The 16,154-nt window shown below is 38.1% G+C and overlaps 3 protein-coding genes across 4 annotated transcripts in view; 1 reads left to right on the top strand and 2 right to left on the bottom strand.

The window, feature by feature from the left end:
- Nucleotides 1–16,154, bottom strand: part of LOC126593967 (uncharacterized) — a 76,203-nt gene that overhangs the window by 34,498 nt on the left and 25,551 nt on the right. The window lies entirely within an intron of this gene.
- Nucleotides 572–8,229, top strand: LOC126593962 (uncharacterized). Of its 2 annotated transcripts, XM_050260143.1 has the most exons (16): nt 572–733; nt 865–969; nt 1,521–1,589; nt 1,790–1,879; nt 1,988–2,071; nt 2,389–2,553; nt 3,102–3,289; nt 4,220–4,292; nt 5,065–5,118; nt 5,453–5,710; nt 6,086–6,292; nt 6,443–6,546; nt 7,275–7,419; nt 7,611–7,745; nt 7,873–7,959; nt 8,072–8,229. In XM_050260143.1, the coding sequence occupies exons 1-16, from the start codon at nt 644–646 to the stop codon at nt 8,150–8,152; spliced, it is 1,935 nt and encodes a 644-aa protein (XP_050116100.1). In that variant the 5' UTR covers nt 572–643; the 3' UTR covers nt 8,153–8,229. The 2 variants fall into 2 exon arrangements, with proteins under 2 accessions (XP_050116100.1, XP_050116099.1); XM_050260142.1 differs by having other exon boundaries at nt 7,873–8,229.
- Nucleotides 8,301–9,578, bottom strand: LOC126593968 (dehydration-responsive element-binding protein 2F). Its single transcript, XM_050260150.1, has one exon. It carries the CDS (start codon nt 9,495–9,497, stop codon nt 8,640–8,642), a length of 858 nt encoding a protein of 285 aa, XP_050116107.1. The 5' UTR covers nt 9,498–9,578; the 3' UTR covers nt 8,301–8,639.

Consider the following 16,154-nt stretch of genomic DNA (forward strand, 5'->3'; position numbering starts at 1 on the left):
ACCTTAGTTTGGGGGATTCAAAACTTCAAAATCACCATCTATCAATAAAAAAAACTTGTTTTTCTCTACAAGACCTATTAGGTTTAATGGGTTTATTGATAAATTTGAGTTTTATTATTAATTTCATTTTGTATTTAATAGTAATTATGCAATAGGGTAAAATAGACAATTAACAATTTAAATTTAAGTTGGGTGTAGAAGAGGTTACATACGTTCAAATAAAATTTCCCGTTTAGAAAAAACCCCCCATTTTGTACAAAATCATGTGATCACTTCAAAAATCTCATTTTGTCCTTTAAATTTGTAAAATGCGATTTTTGAAGTACCAATGACAGTTTTCACTTGAATGTAACAAAATAGAAAAAGGAAAGGAAAAAAAAAAGGGAACTTTAACGAAAAGCACCTGGTACTGTTCACTTTAACGAAAAACCACATTTTTACACTAAAAAGTCAATCCTGGTACTATTCACTTTACCCTTTATTTTGTCCTTATCATTAAAACTCAAAGTTTTCAAGCCCTTTTCATTAGTTTTCCTAAAAAAAAAACCTTTCAAAACGGTGCGTATAACAGTCTCACTAAACAACGTAAGCCCCTCTCTCTAATGATCAAATCGGCAGAACCAGAGCAGCAATAGCTGCGACAATGGAGGGAGGGAAGACGAAGCAGAAGTCACCAGCTCTCACCCTCCAGCAGTTCATCTCCACCACCGCCCCTCTCATCGACCTCGAAAAGGTTCTCTCTCTCTATAACCAATCAGTCATGGCGTTTTTTTCCCCTGATTTTGTTTAATATGCACTCCAATTGAATGTTAAGATGCCGTAAAGAAATGGACTTTTATGGAACTAACATGCTTTGGCAATCAGGAAGCTGAGATATCTGCTTCCATTACAACTGGGTCCTTCAGAAACTTGGACACTGCGCAGAAGAAGGGCTCCACCATTCTCAATTTGAAATGTGTTGATGCTCAGGTACCAAGTGTTGCATTTGCTTTCCACTTTTCTATGGCTTCCCAGTTACTGCTTTCGAGGTTTTTTCGACTGCTTGGAAAATCAGAGGCAACCCGAAAAGAGAAAGAGAAAGAGAAAGAGAAAGCAATGCTTAGGCCTCGGTTTGTTTTGATAGAAGTAGCTTTTAGGAAAATGCTTTCCACAGTATGTTTTGCTTGCTTTGCTTTCACTTTTGGCTTCAATGGACATAAGGGTTGTAAAAGGTTTTCTTCTCTAAACGCCAGAAAAAAAATTAGAGCTGTCTTCTGGCTAAACAAACAGGGCTTTAGTTTTTCATACTACAATCGTTTACTTAAAGAGAAGATATGAAAATTTGTCTAGTGTTTATGTCAGTTGAGGCATTCATAAAACAAATTTAAAAGAGTGCTATTAGAAAGCATAAAACTTTCCAGGTGAAATTTCTTTCCACAATTGAATGCATTCTGTCAAAACAAACATTTTTTATTGGCATGTGTAACATAGAACAATAATAATGTCCTCCTAACTTGTTATGCCTTTGGTTTTGAGAATAGACAGGACTCATGGGGAAGAGTCTTCTTGAATTTCAATCCACCAACGCAGATGTTCTTCCTCCCCACAAGGTGAGAAATCCATAATTCCCGCTTCTACGCGCTCAGTGAGTTTTATTGCAATGTTTGCTCATTGTACTATGTTGTATAATACCTTCAAGGCTAAATGTGGTTATTTTAACAAACATATTGAAGAAGTTCCCAGCTCCAAACTATACCGCAGTATCTCAAGTTTGTCCTAATAATTTATTTCCTCTTCTTTCAATTTGCAGTTTAGCACCCATGATGTGGTTGTTCTAAAACCAAATAAGGCTGATTTGGGGGCCCCTGCTCTTGGACAAGGTGTGGTTTATCGGTTAAAGGTAATTCTATGCTGGGATGTTTGCATTTTTGGTCATCATATTTTATTTATCGAGGATCATGCTCTTGAGCTTACTTGTGCTGGTAGTTTGTTAACGTTTTGTGAACAGGACTCGTCAATCACTATTGCTTTTGATGATGTTCCTGAAGATGGTTTAAATAGTCCTTTACGGTTAGAGAAACTAGGAAATGAGGTATGAAATTGAAATTCTTAAATCTCAGATGTTGTTCTCCAAATTTCCTCAATTATGACATTGCTTAAGAGGCTGCAATTCAGTTAATCTGGTGATAGGATTCTTAAAGCTTTCTCACCTGAAATCATATTAGTCATTGAAGTGGAATATTATTTAAAATTTTGCTTCTATCATTAATATTGTTCTCAATGCGGAAACAATAGAAGTTTTTAATAGTAGATCGTCTATGCAGGCATTACTCAGTCTTCTATTTCTCATGCCCTGCCAGATATATTCATTGGAAAAAAATGCTGAAAATATTAACTGCATCTTTTCAGGTGACATATCGTAGGATGAAGGATGCCTTGATACAATTGAGCAAAGGTGTGCAGAAGGGCCCCGCATCTGATTTAATTTCTGTCTTATTTGGAGAGAGGACACCAACAGTGTCCAAGAAGGATGTGACATTCACTCCATTTAACAAAAACCTTGATCACTCTCAGGTCCTTAACCCTAATATTTTGAACTTTTTCTTTGTTTTTCCCTTTTCTTCTGAATCATAACGGTGTCACTCACGATGTGCCATTTCAAGTTAATATCACACATTCTATAAACGGTCTTCCTCTGAATCAGCGGTTTCAAAGAATGAAAGCACAGAAACATGCATTCAACAAATACAAACACAGAATATGTAAATGCATGCATGTTTTTATCACTCTGTAATGTATGTGCACATAATGTAACCACCTACAGGTTTTCTGAAATTAAGCATTTTCCTAGTGATCTAAATAAAAAGAATAAATAGTTCATCAGGTCATATATAAATTGCTCCATGTGCGGTCCCAAGGATATCATAATCTATAGTACCATGCCTATTGTTTTGTTTTGTGTATCTATGCCCCTTTATTTTTTATGAGCATCTAAGTCCAAAGTTTGCTTTTCATGCATATCTATTTCACGTTGTAATCCATGTTTCATTTCTCAGTAACTAAAGCACCTTCTACATTTCTTTTTTCATTTTAATTTTTTTTCTCTTTTCTTTGCTCTACAGAGAGATGCCATTTCAAAGGCCCTGTCATCAAAGAATGTATTTTTGCTGCATGGACCTCCTGGCACGGGAAAGACCACAACCGTGGTGGAAATTATCTTGCAAGAAGTTAAACGTGGATCAAAGATTCTTGCATGTGCTGCTTCAAATATTGCTGTTGACAACATAGTTGAGCGACTTGCATGCCACAAGTATTTCACTGCCTTTATGTTTGAGGATTTCAACTTTTATTTGATATTTGAATTTTAACTATAACAAAGAAATATCAAGGTCCTGAATACAATTTCTTTGCTGGCGTCCCAAAAAATTTCAAACTAAGGAAGCTTATGTGTACATAAAGAACCCATTTTGATGTTGATATATGCATTTCATATCACCAGTTCGAGTATGTCCTATTGTGATTGCCAAATTTTAACCCCATTTTACACAAATTTTAACCGAAAGTACAAAAATTTGAATACTTAGAGATCTACACATGGACCTCGGTAGAGATTCTTCCTTGTTTGGGTTCAGTGGTTGTGTTTGGGTTTAGTGGTTGAGTTTGATGGTGTTGAGTGAGTTGGGTACACTTACAAAGTTTCTAGGTAATTCAGATTGGTTTGGTAATGGGGGTAATTTGGGAATGCTTTGGGTGTACTCATTAGTTCTTATACTTTTTATTTTATTTTAAAAGAGATGGGTCAAGATATTAAAGTGGGTGAACTTATTTGAAAAATTAAAAGTTGGTGCCAAACAGAGGCATTACTTGAATGCCATATGCCAATTATGAATATCTTTCTTCAGTAGACATTTTCGGATAGTTATTCAGGACTAGCTTGTTGACCATTGACTTAGTTGATTTATGACTGAAATTTATAGCTTGTATTGTTATTAAATAGACGTAATTACCTAAAAACAATAATTTTGATATTTTCAACTAATTATCATCCAATCTGTTGCACTTGCAACCCATTGTGCCAAGTTCATCTGTTTAACTTATGATATCTGCTGTTAATTTAAGTTGGTCATAGTGATACCTTCTCATCTACTAATTTCGTTTCATCAAGTAGACGGTAGTTTAGTTGGTTTGGGGCTTCCTGCACTTTTACTACCTCGTTACTTATTTCTGCTTCTTTATTCAGAGTAAAGTTAGTGAGATTGGGGCATCCTGCACGTTTACTACCTCAAGTTCTGGACAGTGCACTGGATGCACAGGTATACGAATTCTTCAAATTCGTAAAACAAAAAGAGAATTAATTCTTCTCTTTTTAATGGAAGATTTGACTTCTTATATAATTTTCTTCTCCGATTCTTCGTTTGAGCAAGCCATGGATACTTGTCTTTCTTTGCATCTCCTCTTAATACGCATAAATGTGTACACACACAAAAAGATATAAAATATACCTCTACTGCCATCCTCGGTTGCAGATACTTTCTTTTCTGCTTCTATTATTACTGATAGTGTTAGCATGGATGTGTATTTCTAAGTAGATGCATTAATTTTGGGGTTGCGATATCCACACACCCCTTTTTACTTTGACACACCTTTTTAATTTTTGGCTGCCGGATCAGACGAATTTAAGAAGATCAAAGGATAGAAATTAACAAGGGGTGTGTGAGAATGAGAAGTAAAAAAGGGTGTGTGGATAGCACACCCCTTAATTTTTTATATTATGGTGCATATAGGGCAAAACTTCCAAATAGGATGCTTTTTTATAAGAAAAGAAAAGATCATGTGGGGATAACAATGTGGTTTTATGATCCAAATCACTCCTTACACGATCATCCTTGAAAAATAAACCAAATCAGAAATCATTAATCCTCTAAATTTCCTCTAAACTTCACCATATAAAAAGATAAACACAGTGTTATGACAAACATTAGAACTTGTCATGATAATATATAAAAAAGAACACTCTCTTTATCATATAATTACTTGCCTATATTTGTTTGAACTGTTGTCCTCACCATATATTGTTCTTTTCAGGTCTTGCGAGGGGATAACAGTTCTCTGGCAAATGACATTCGGAAGGAAATGAAGGTAGTTATGTAGAGTAAAATTGAAGCCTGAACTTGATTGAAATCTATGTCTATATGCAAATTCAAATAAAAGTTGCAATTCATTTTTTGTTGACAAAGATACTTTACCAAACTAACTTGTTAGTATTCATATATTTAGTAGTACCATTTCGTTTGGTTACATTGGAAGGGATCAAAACTCTGATCTATCCCATTCAAAGCCATTCGCGACCCCTCCCTTAACACTTGGATTTATTTAGTAGGACTTAATTATGGAGGTTAATTTGCTGAAGACTGAACTCTCACTGACCATTGCATGGCTTAACCATAGGAACTTGCACTTTGAACTTTTCCAGGCATTAAATGGGAAGCTGTTAAGGACCAAAGATAAGAACACTAGGAGGGAAATCCAGAAGGAGCTTAGGACTCTTTCTAGGGAAGAGCGTAAAAGGCAGCAGCTGGCTGTAACAGATGTAATAAAAAATGCAGATGTAATTTTGACAACTTTGACTGGGGCATCTTCTCGCAAGCTCGACAATACTTCATTTGATTTGGTAATCATTGATGAAGCTGCTCAGGCACTTGAGATAGCATGCTGGATGGCTCTACTAAAGGTAATGCTCTAATACAAAGGTATGTACATGAACATGTGCACTAAAATTTGCATATGTATTTCCATAAAATGCCCGTTCATGACATATGCCTGCTGGTTAGTGATCTTCAAAGAAATGTTTTGGGTTTTCTTTTAGAAAGTTGGTCACTTGAGGACTCTAAAATTCAAGACAAGAATAAGTGAAATATTGAAACTACAGCAGCGCTTTATGGAAAAGGACGCTGTTTATTGTATGATTGAAAGAAAAGAGAAGGTCTTTAATAATTTTAAATTAATGAAAACCCAAAACCAGAAAGTTTTATTGTTAGGAATTTTTGCTATACATGTATAGCTGGTCCCAAAATTCACTTTAAAGTATCTGAGTTCATTGTTTTAGGGTTCAAGATGTATACTTGCAGGCGACCATCTTCAGCTTCCTCCTACCATTCAGAGTGCTGAAGCTGAGAAGAAAGGTCTAGGAAGGACCCTCTTTGAACGCCTTGCAGACATATATGGAAATGAAGTCATGTCTATGCTCACTGTCCAGTACCGCATGCACGAGCGGATCATGGATTGGTCATCAAAGGAGCTTTACAACAGTAAGGTGCTCAGAGCATGCCTGGATGTTGGCTTACCGAGTAGAGCTATATCATCAATTGACTCTGTTAGAAGTTCTATTATGTTAAAAGGAAAATTAAATGAAAGTCATTATATTTGATTGTGTTATATTATTTTGTGGTTTAATCTCTTACAGATTAAGGCCCATTCAAGTGTTGCTGGGCATACGCTTTTGGATCTGGAGGATGTAAAGACGACCTCTTCTACAGAACCGACCCTTCTTCTAATAGATACAGCTGGGTATGCTGTGTATTCTTGCCATATACCCAACATTCAGCGTGTTTGTGTTGTGATTACTTTGTGTCTCTCTTGGAGGAGGTTTAGAATCATATGAAGTAAATCACCACAATATCCTCTTGGAATTTGGTTTAGAATGCCACTGTAGACTTGAGTGAAATATTAAACAATAGGAATACCAGCAGGCTGGTATTAAAAAACTGTCAAGTAACACCTAGGGGTGCCACTTCATGTTTTTGGTGTTTTGTTCCAAATACTGAAATGACACTACGCACACACAACAAAGACACAAACACGACAGACAAGACATCATGTTATTTAGGCCTGAGGTAGACATAGCCTATTTGTGAAATGCATGACATGATTATGTTGAGATGGTTATTTTACCATTTATTTGGTTATTTCATGCCAATTTCTTGTGAAAATGCTTGATACAAACACTTAATGGAACAAAGACAGTCGCTTATTCGAAACTAATGCCAATTCTACATAGTGTTGTGAGTTGTGACATTTTATCATGTCGTTTCGAAAACTATCATTCATAGTAGCATGGTAACGCCACACAAAGTGCTGTTAGCTATCTTAACTTAGTTAGGATTCGCTGCTAATAGACATTTTGAAGGTCGTGAGAAGTGAGTAGATATTATACCACGTTTTCTTTACAGCCTTCCTAGTTCGTAAAACGCCTTTTTGTATAACTGTTGTAACCTGTTCATGCTTATCGGTGTCAGGTGTGACATGGAAGAAAAGAAGGATGAAGAAGAAAGCACTTTGAATGAGGGTGAAGCCGATGTTGCTATTGCCCATGCCAAGAGACTTGTTCAAAGCGGTGTTCAGGCTTCTGATATTGGAATTATCACTCCTTATGCTGCACAGGTACTAAAGTGTCTTCTTTTTCCTATGTTCTTGTAAGCAATAGCTTCTTTCTGTGAGCTTTATTTCTCTAAATAAGGTGAAGGATTACAATAGCTTCATGAAAAGTGAAATGAAGCATTCCAAGAAAATACGAGTAGCAATGGTGTCGATTTTTGTTTGTTCTCCTACTTATATCAGACCTAGTATTGCAGGTTGTCTTACTCAGGATGTTGAGAAGCAATGACGACAAGCTAAAGGATTTGGAAATCTCAACAGTTGACGGCTTCCAGGGTCGGGAAAAGGAAGCCATCATTATTTCAATGGTTCGGTCAAATTCAAAAAAAGAGGTATCCTTGTATCCCTCGTTCTATTGCTGATGCAATTTTTCATAATTTGACAGTAGACATCTCAGATTCTCAAATACCAAAATATTCTGTTAGATATTAAATGTTCAACTTTTTTAAAATAATTCAGGTGGGGTTTCTGAAGGACCACAGACGAATGAACGTGGCTGTAACACGGGCAAGAAGGCAATGCTGTCTTGTATGTGACACAGAGACGGTGAGTAGTGATGCATTCTTGAAGCGTTTGATAGAGTATTTTGAGGAGCATGGCGAGTATCTAAGTGCCTCAGAGTATAGCAATGAATGACCAAAATTGTCTGCCTCCACAGGCATTTGCAAACTGGCTGTGTTTGGTGATCGATACCATACCTCACGGATATAGTTCCTCTAAGATCTTCCACTGCTTTTGAGGCAGTGGAAACCTTACACCTACTAAACACAATTTATAATTCTTAATGGTATTAATACCGATTGAAAATTTGTTTAATGCATTTTTTCTTCTCTAATTATCTAATATTATGTTATGCGATATGTCGGAAATTTGTGTGATGAACTCTGTAAGCATAACGATACTTTGATTCAGTCTTTGTAACTACTAGGGCAAGATTGAACTAATTTTTTCGATCCTCGACATCCATAACTGCTAAAAGTAGAGTGAAACTGATTTCAACCAGCTCATTCATGAACAGAAATGTCACTCAAGAGTTATGGATGGAGAGGATTAACAAATTGACAGTCTAACGACATAACATACTGATTATATGGCAAGAAAACATTACTCACTGAAATATAGCCTATGTTTAAGCGACTACTAATCACTGATCTCTAACAAACTCCTCCGGTGAAAGCACGTCGTACTCTTCCATCTTGTTAAACAAGCTTATTCTTAATTTTCTCTTAGAAGTTCCAAATGGAAGTGGGGAAGGAAGGCTCTTCATTCATATCGTAAACTTGAAAGGTACCAGCATCTGCTCCTTGGTTTGAAATCCCGTGCATCTCAATCAATGCATCCCAATTGATATTCTTGTCAGCAAAGGGTCCGAATTCATCATGAACTTCTCCGATTGAAAATTCCGGAGCTGTAAAACTTTCTGTTGTCTCAGTTGCCTCTGATTGTGTCTCCTTGTTCAGTACTCCCAGTTGCTGAAGAAACTCATTGAGATCCATCTGTGGCTTCTCCTGGTAGTCTTCCGCCTCTTTTTCAGATGAAATTTCGACATCCTTCTCCTTCTCTGCAACATTTCGCATCTCGGTTTTGTCACTCAGGATGTGAGCCTCAGATTTTGAATCACAGGAGGAAGAACTAGAGGAAGGGGTGGTGTGACCAAGAACCCCATTTTGCTTAAGTTCTTGGAGCCTCTGATGAATGACATGAACGCTCGGCTGCGCATTGATGTTGAGCAAACCGCACGAAGGAAACATGGAAATGAAGTTGTGGGAAGGGAACCACTTGAATTTTTGAGATTTGAGTGAAGGATTGGAGCTGGGTTGAAGGTGAGGAAGGTTGAGAAAAGCTTCGGGGCCGTAGAGTCTCCTGGCAGCATCGTCATAGGCCATGGCAGCTTCCTCAGCCGTAGCAAAAGAGCCCAGCCACAGCCTGGTTCTCTTCTTAGGCTCTCTGATTTCAGCCACCCATTTGCCCCAAGTTCTTTGCCGAACGCCGCGGTATTCGCAGGAGGCGTTCTGAGGGCCACCTTTGCCTCTCGTCGGGCCTTTCTTCCAAGGCTTCAACGGAGATTTTCTGCTGTTATCCATGGTGGTTTTGGGGGAAGGTTGGAAGAAGCTCAGTGAGAGTGAGAGAGTGAGAGGGAGTGTGAGTGTGTTGTATAGAATGGTGGGAAAGGCGCGGGATATGTAGTGAATGAGAGTGCAGTTTGGTTTAAATGTTGTCACGTTTGCCCAAAGTTTTCAAGCTCATGCATGTGACCGTTGTTCTTCTCTTACACTAGTGAGTGTGATTTTAAATTTCTATTTTTTAATTTTCTTTTTCTCTAGTCCTTTTTGTTTGACCTTTGGCTAACAATTCAATTAATATAAAATGGCATCATGTGATGGATGGGTTGGGTAGATGTTCTCTCGAGACCGACCTTGAGATTTTGAGGTCTCTAGACCAGTCAGTGAAAGGAGACCATTGAGTTATCAAACTTTCAAATACATTGAGCATGTCACATCCCGGCCTGGTTCCACCACATCCTGGGACTGTTCCACCACCGTAGCACGATATTGTTCGCTTTGGGCTTACCATTCCCTCACGGTTTTGTTTTTGGGAACTCACAAGCAACTTCCCAGTGAGTCACCCATCATGAGAGTGACCTGGCCTCCTTTTCGCTTAACTTTGGAGTTCCTACGAAACCCGAAGCCAGTGAGCTCCCAAAAAGCCTCGTGCTAGGTAGGGATGTGAATATACATTTAAGGATCACTCCCCTGGGCGATGTGGGATGTTACAGAGCATATATATATATATATGTATATATGTATATGTATATACATATTTTTAATAGTGAATGGCAATAATGTATTATTATTATTATTATTATATCAAATAAATGCATCAATACATAAAACTTTTTTTTTGTTTTGTTTTTGGTAACAAAGAGTTTAGGGGGAGATTGACTATTCTTACATTTGTTTTTATAATTGCATCAGAACATGACTTAAAGTTTACTCATCTTACATTTTAGTGGAAAAAGTTCTAACTAGTTTCACACAACAATTCTCTTGTTGAACATGACAAAATAAGATGTTTATATTATCAGACTGTAAATGTGAATTATAATTTTTTAATTTTATTTTGCAAAACAATATTTTAAACTGATACTATGATCTACGAGCCTACATCTAGGAATTATTCATCAAGTTGAGATCCAAATTCATAGTTGGATACCATAAATTTTGTAGGAGATACTTGAGGTATAGTGGAAGGATGGATCATGATTAGGGGTGACAAATCACTCATTGAGTTGTTAATATATCATTGAAATGACAAATGAAACTAAATCGGTAACTATTTAGGTGGCAAATCAAATTAAGTGAATCTTAATACTTACCCATTATCGCTTAAAAAAACATTTTTGTGCCTTAATAGAATTTTCTAATTTTATGACCCAAGAACCATGGGACCCTTAAAACAATATAATTATCAAATATTTCTCAAATATTTTTATTCAACAGTTGAATATCCCCAAATTGTATGTCTACCTTCTAGCCCCTAGTCCAAGTTATACTATTCTAACTTATAGCCTTGCGTATCATAGAACAAATAAAAAAATTGTGACTAATTTTGAGGTAGAGGATAAATCTCTCAATAAGAAAAGTTATTTAGACACAGGAGACCGATTTTCTTATGAGAGTCTCTAACCGACACAAGATTGGACTGGACTTAGGCCCAACCACAAAACAAGGCAACTACCATATTGTCAAATGATCACACAATAAGAGTTTGATACCGAATACAATCAAGATCAAGTTTTAAAACAATATAAAATGTCAGCAATACTGAGGTCTAGTATTATTTTTTTTTAGTTATATGTGAGAAGTCCCAAATTCAACTTGATTTGATACCTAATAAAGTTGGCAATATGCTTTTAATGTTGCCTAAGATTGAAAGTAGAATGATTTTAATGTTGTGGTGGTGATCGGAATTATAGGTAAAGCTAAAATGCTTTGACTTTTATAACATATAATGTGATGGAAGGAAGTGAATTCTTTGAATGTAGTAATTAATAGTATTGACAGTCTCCTCCCTTGGATTCTGTTTCTGTGGGAAATTAGGAAGAGGAGGAAGAGGAGGAGGAGTTTGCTCCTTTTGTCCTACTGGTTTAAATTCAGAGAGACAATATCCACCTCACAACATTTTCCATTTTCACGAGCTCTATTTCACATGTTTTCCTGCCATTCACAACCTGATATCCGGGACTCTACTCACCTTTATCCCATGCTGCTTCTCCCTCTCTCTCTCTCTCTCTCTCTCTCTCTCTCTCTCTCTCTCTCTCTCTCTAGAAGAAGAGGGAGAAGCATGAAGTTTGATGTTATGGTGGTACATGATGATCTTGAGAACCATATTGTACATTGAGGAATGTACGACCTTCTCATTTGAACTTTCTCAACTCTCGTTCACATCCTAAAATGTTGCACGGTGATCTAAAGCGTGTAATTTGTAGGCCACACATTAAGGACACTGTCGAATTGACTAAATCTAAAATCATTTAGTCATCAAACAGTTATCTAATAAATAGACAAGCCACGTTATTAAGTTAAACATTGAAATTTTGACAACACTAATCCTACCATTAAACGGTTTTGATGATCGTGCAACATTGCATGTTGAGAAGAACAACCCCCGAGAAGATAGAACGAGAAGATTTGACTGGAAAGTTCAGTAGCATTCACCTTGGACGTTTTCCTTCTCTTCAATATTCAAAAGAAAAAAAAGAGAAAATAAAATGTTGCCAAATGGATTCTTAAGCTTCTTTTTTTTCAAAATAATTATGGCAACAAGACAGTGTTGTGACCTGTTGATAATATTTACATGCAGTTCTATTAACAGATTGACAACATCCCCAAAATAGCATATCAGCACAGCATGGCAATGACTAACTCCTACTTCCTCAACGCTGCCCATATTCCCCTTTGGCATAACAAAGATAATCTCCGTCGCCCGTCCAACTTGGAGGAACCACAAAATACCAAAACACAAAGCTACCTGCCACAAAACTGCCCAAGACAAGTATCAAGTTGAACTCACAAGGAACAATAGAAAATGTAACTAAAAGACCTGGAAACAGAACTAAAATAAGCTATCAGATGTTCCTGTCAATGAACGGAGGATTCTCAGTTCTTCAACAAATTTAATTCCATAGTTGAGTTCAAACACATGGTCCCTTCTTGATTGGCAATTCGAACAGATCAATTAGCGTATGATTTTGGTATCCACATTTGCAGTCAAGTTATGCAGTTGTGTATCTTCATCCATGATCAGAACAAATTGACAAACCTTTAGCAATTCAAACCTGAGATGGATGTCGTTAGCACAGTTTTTCCAATCATTCCCGAATCTTGCTACGAACTGAATATAAGTTCCCTGGCCAAAATGGTCCAAACACTGGGTTCTCCTTAAGAGCAGGTTCTCCTTAAGCACACTGATTTTTTCAAATTGGAAACTCTACTAAGATCTTGGATCCTGAAAGAACATAATTTTCACTTCCCTTGATTTTCTTTAAGACATGATCGAAGTCAACAACTCAAATATTATTTGTTCCACTAATCATACATGTTAACATCACGAACAAGGAGGAGGGGGAGGGCGTCAGGTAGTCGACAGCCGGCACTCCATGGTTAAGTCGAATCCTTATGAAAATGAATCCAGAACGAAATCATGCTAAAGCTAGGGCGTCACCCGTAAGTGGCGCGCTATGTGGCCCGAGCACAGTGATAAATGAGCAAGGGTCGCTGTATCTCCATCGGCACCCGGATGCAGTGTTAAATGAGCAAGGGGGACCATAGAAACTTCTTTTCGAACGACTCCACTCAAAGTTGTTTGGGAGCATATGCTCCTATCAACTTTACACGGGACACACAAAAGAAGTACTTTGATCCTATTAGACGGGGGAGGGTGAAGAAGCTAGGACAGAAGGGTAGAGTTCAAGAGAGCAGAATGCGTTTAGGAACGTGGAATATAGGAACCTTAACGGGAAAATCTATGGAAGTAGTGGAAGTTATGGTGAGGAGAAGGATAAATATTATGTGCCTACAAGAAACTAAGTGGGTTGGTCGTAAGGCAAAGGATCTAGAAAACTCAGGGTTTAAACTTTGGTATTCGGGCACAAATAGAACGAGAAACGGTGTTGGCATCATCGTGGACAAGACCTTGACACAAGATGTTGTAGATGTCAAGAGGGTAGGAGATAGAATCATGGCAATCAAGATTGTAATAGGACAAGAACTTATCAATGTGATTAGTGCGTACGCACCTCAAGTAGGGTTGGTTACGAGTTCGAAGGAGAAATTTTGGGAAGACCTTGGAGAGTTGGTGCAAGGAATTGCTCAGACGGAGAAGTTATTTATAGGAGGAGATTTAAATGGACACGTGGGCAGGGAGACAGGCAACTATGGAGGTTTTCATGGTGGCCATGGTTTTGGGGAGAGAAACGAGGATGGGGAAGCTATCTTGGATTTTGCAATGGCATATGATCTTTTCTTAGCCAACACCTTCTTTAAGAAGAGAGAAGAACATGTGATCACCTACAAGAGTGGGTCGTCAAAAACACAAATAGATTTTCTTCTAATGAGGAAAGGGGATCGTATAACTTGTAAGGATTGCAAAGTTATACCGGGAGAGAGCTTGGCTAATCAACATCGCTTGTTGGTGATGGACGTACATATCAAAAGAGTGAGAAAAAAGAACAAGACTTGGAAGTGCCAAAGGACTAGATGGTGGAATCTAAAAGAAGAAAAACAAGCCATTTTCAAAGAGAAAGTAATCACCCAGTGTGTGTGGGATAAAGAGGGGGAAGCTAGCCAAAGGTGGGATTCCATGGCTAGTTGTATCCGAAAAGTAGCAAAAGAGGTATTAGGAGAGTCCAAGGGTTTTGCTCCACACCAAAAGGAATCTTGGTGGTGGAATGAGGAGGTACAAATAAAGGTGAAGGCTAAGAAGGAATGTTGTAAAGCCTTATACAAGGATAGGGCCGATGAAAATGGTGAAAGGTATAAAAAAGTGAAGCAAGAGGCGAAGAAAGCTGTGAGAGAAGCTAAGTTAGCGGCTTATGACGATATGTATAAGCGACTAGATACCAAAGAAGGAGAGTTGGATATCTATAAACTAGCTAGAGCAAGAGAAAAGAAGACAAGGGACCTAAACCAAGTGAGGTGCATCAAGGATGAGGATGGAAAGGTTCTTACTACAGAGAACGCGGTCAAAGACAGATGGAGAGGTTATTTTCATAATCTTTTCAATGAAGGACATGAAAGGAGTGCTTCTTTAGGGGAGTTGAGTAACTCAGAAGAGTGTAGAAACTACTCATTTTATCGTCGAATCCGGAAGGAAGAAGTGGTTGTAGCTTTGAAGAAGATGAAGCATAGAAAAACAGTAGGCCCAGACGATATACCGATCGAAGTGTGGAAAGTTTTGAGAGAGACAGGTATAACATGGCTCACTGACCTTTTCAATAGGATTTTGAAAACGAAGAAGATGCCAAATGAGTGGCGAACGAGCACTTTGGTGCTTATCTACAAGAATAAGGGCGACGTACAAAATTGCATGAACTATAGGGGTATTAAGCTAATGAGTCATACAATGAAGCTCTGGGAGAGAGTCATTGAGCATAGATTGAGGCAAGAGACACGGGTTTCGGACAACCAATTCGGGTTCATGCCAGGGCGCTTAACCATAGAGGCAGTCTATCTCTTACGAAGATTGATGGAAAGATATAGAGATGGGAAAAAAGATTTACACATGGTCTTTATAGATTTGGAAAAAGCGTATGATAGGGTCCCAAGAGACATTCTTTGGAGAATTTTAGAGAAGAAAGGAGTACGAGTAGCATATATCCAAGCTATAAAGGATATGTATGAAGGAGCAAAGACTGCCGTAAGAACTCATGAAGGACAAACCAAAAGCTTTCCCATAACTGTAGGATTACATCAAGGCTCATCCTTAAGTCCTTACCTTTTTGCGTTGGTAATGGATGAGTTAACAGGACATATTCAAGATGATATTCCTTAGTGTATGCTTTTCGCAGACGATATAGTGTTGATAGATGAAACTCAGGAAGGGGTAAATGCAAAGCTTAACATTTGGAGAGAAGTGTTGGAATCTAAAGGTCTTCGCCTAAGCCGATCAAAGACAGAATATATGGAGTGCAAGTTCAGTGCAAATAGAGGCCAAAACGAGTTAGGGGTGAGGATCGGAGATCAAGAAATACCAAAGAGCGACCGTTTTCGTTACCTAGGATCTATCTTGCAAAAGAACGGAGAATTAAATGGAGATCTCAACCATAGAATACAAGCTGGATGGATGAAGTGGAAGAGTGCATCCGGCGTGTTGTGTGACCGCCGTATGCCACTGAAGCTCAAGGGAAAATTTTATAGGACGGCAATAAGGTCGGCGATGCTGTATGGCACAGAATGTTGGGCGGTGAAGCATCAACACGTACACAAAATGGGTGTATCGGAGATGAGGATGCTTCGTTGGATGTGTGGGCACACGAGAAAGGATAAGATTAGGAATGAGGATATCCGGGGTAAAGTAGAAGTAGCCGAAATTGAAGGAAAGATGAGAGAAATCGGTTACGGTGGTTTGGACATGTGCAAAGAAAGCCTACTGACGCTCTGATTAGAAGATGCTACTATGGGACAGAGGTTCAGGGCCGAAGGGGTAGAGGAAGACCTAGGAAAACTTTGGACGAGACTCTA

This window comes from Malus sylvestris, chromosome 12 (assembly GCF_916048215.2).
Source record: "Malus sylvestris chromosome 12, drMalSylv7.2, whole genome shotgun sequence".
Classification (NCBI taxonomy): Eukaryota; Viridiplantae; Streptophyta; class Magnoliopsida; order Rosales; family Rosaceae; genus Malus; species Malus sylvestris.

Coding starts and splice junctions, on each gene's coding strand:
- LOC126593962 (XM_050260142.1), top strand. CDS start 644: ATGGAGGGAGGGAAGACGAAGCAGAAGTCACCAGCTCTCACCCTCCAG. Junction 2,554..3,101: donor AAAACCTTGATCACTCTCAG/GTCCTTAACCCT, acceptor TTTGCTCTACAG/AGAGATGCCATTTCAAAGGC. Junction 7,420..7,610: donor TCACTCCTTATGCTGCACAG/GTACTAAAGTGT, acceptor CTAGTATTGCAG/GTTGTCTTACTCAGGATGTT.
- LOC126593968 (XM_050260150.1), bottom strand. CDS start 9,497: ATGGATAACAGCAGAAAATCTCCGTTGAAGCCTTGGAAGAAAGGCCCG.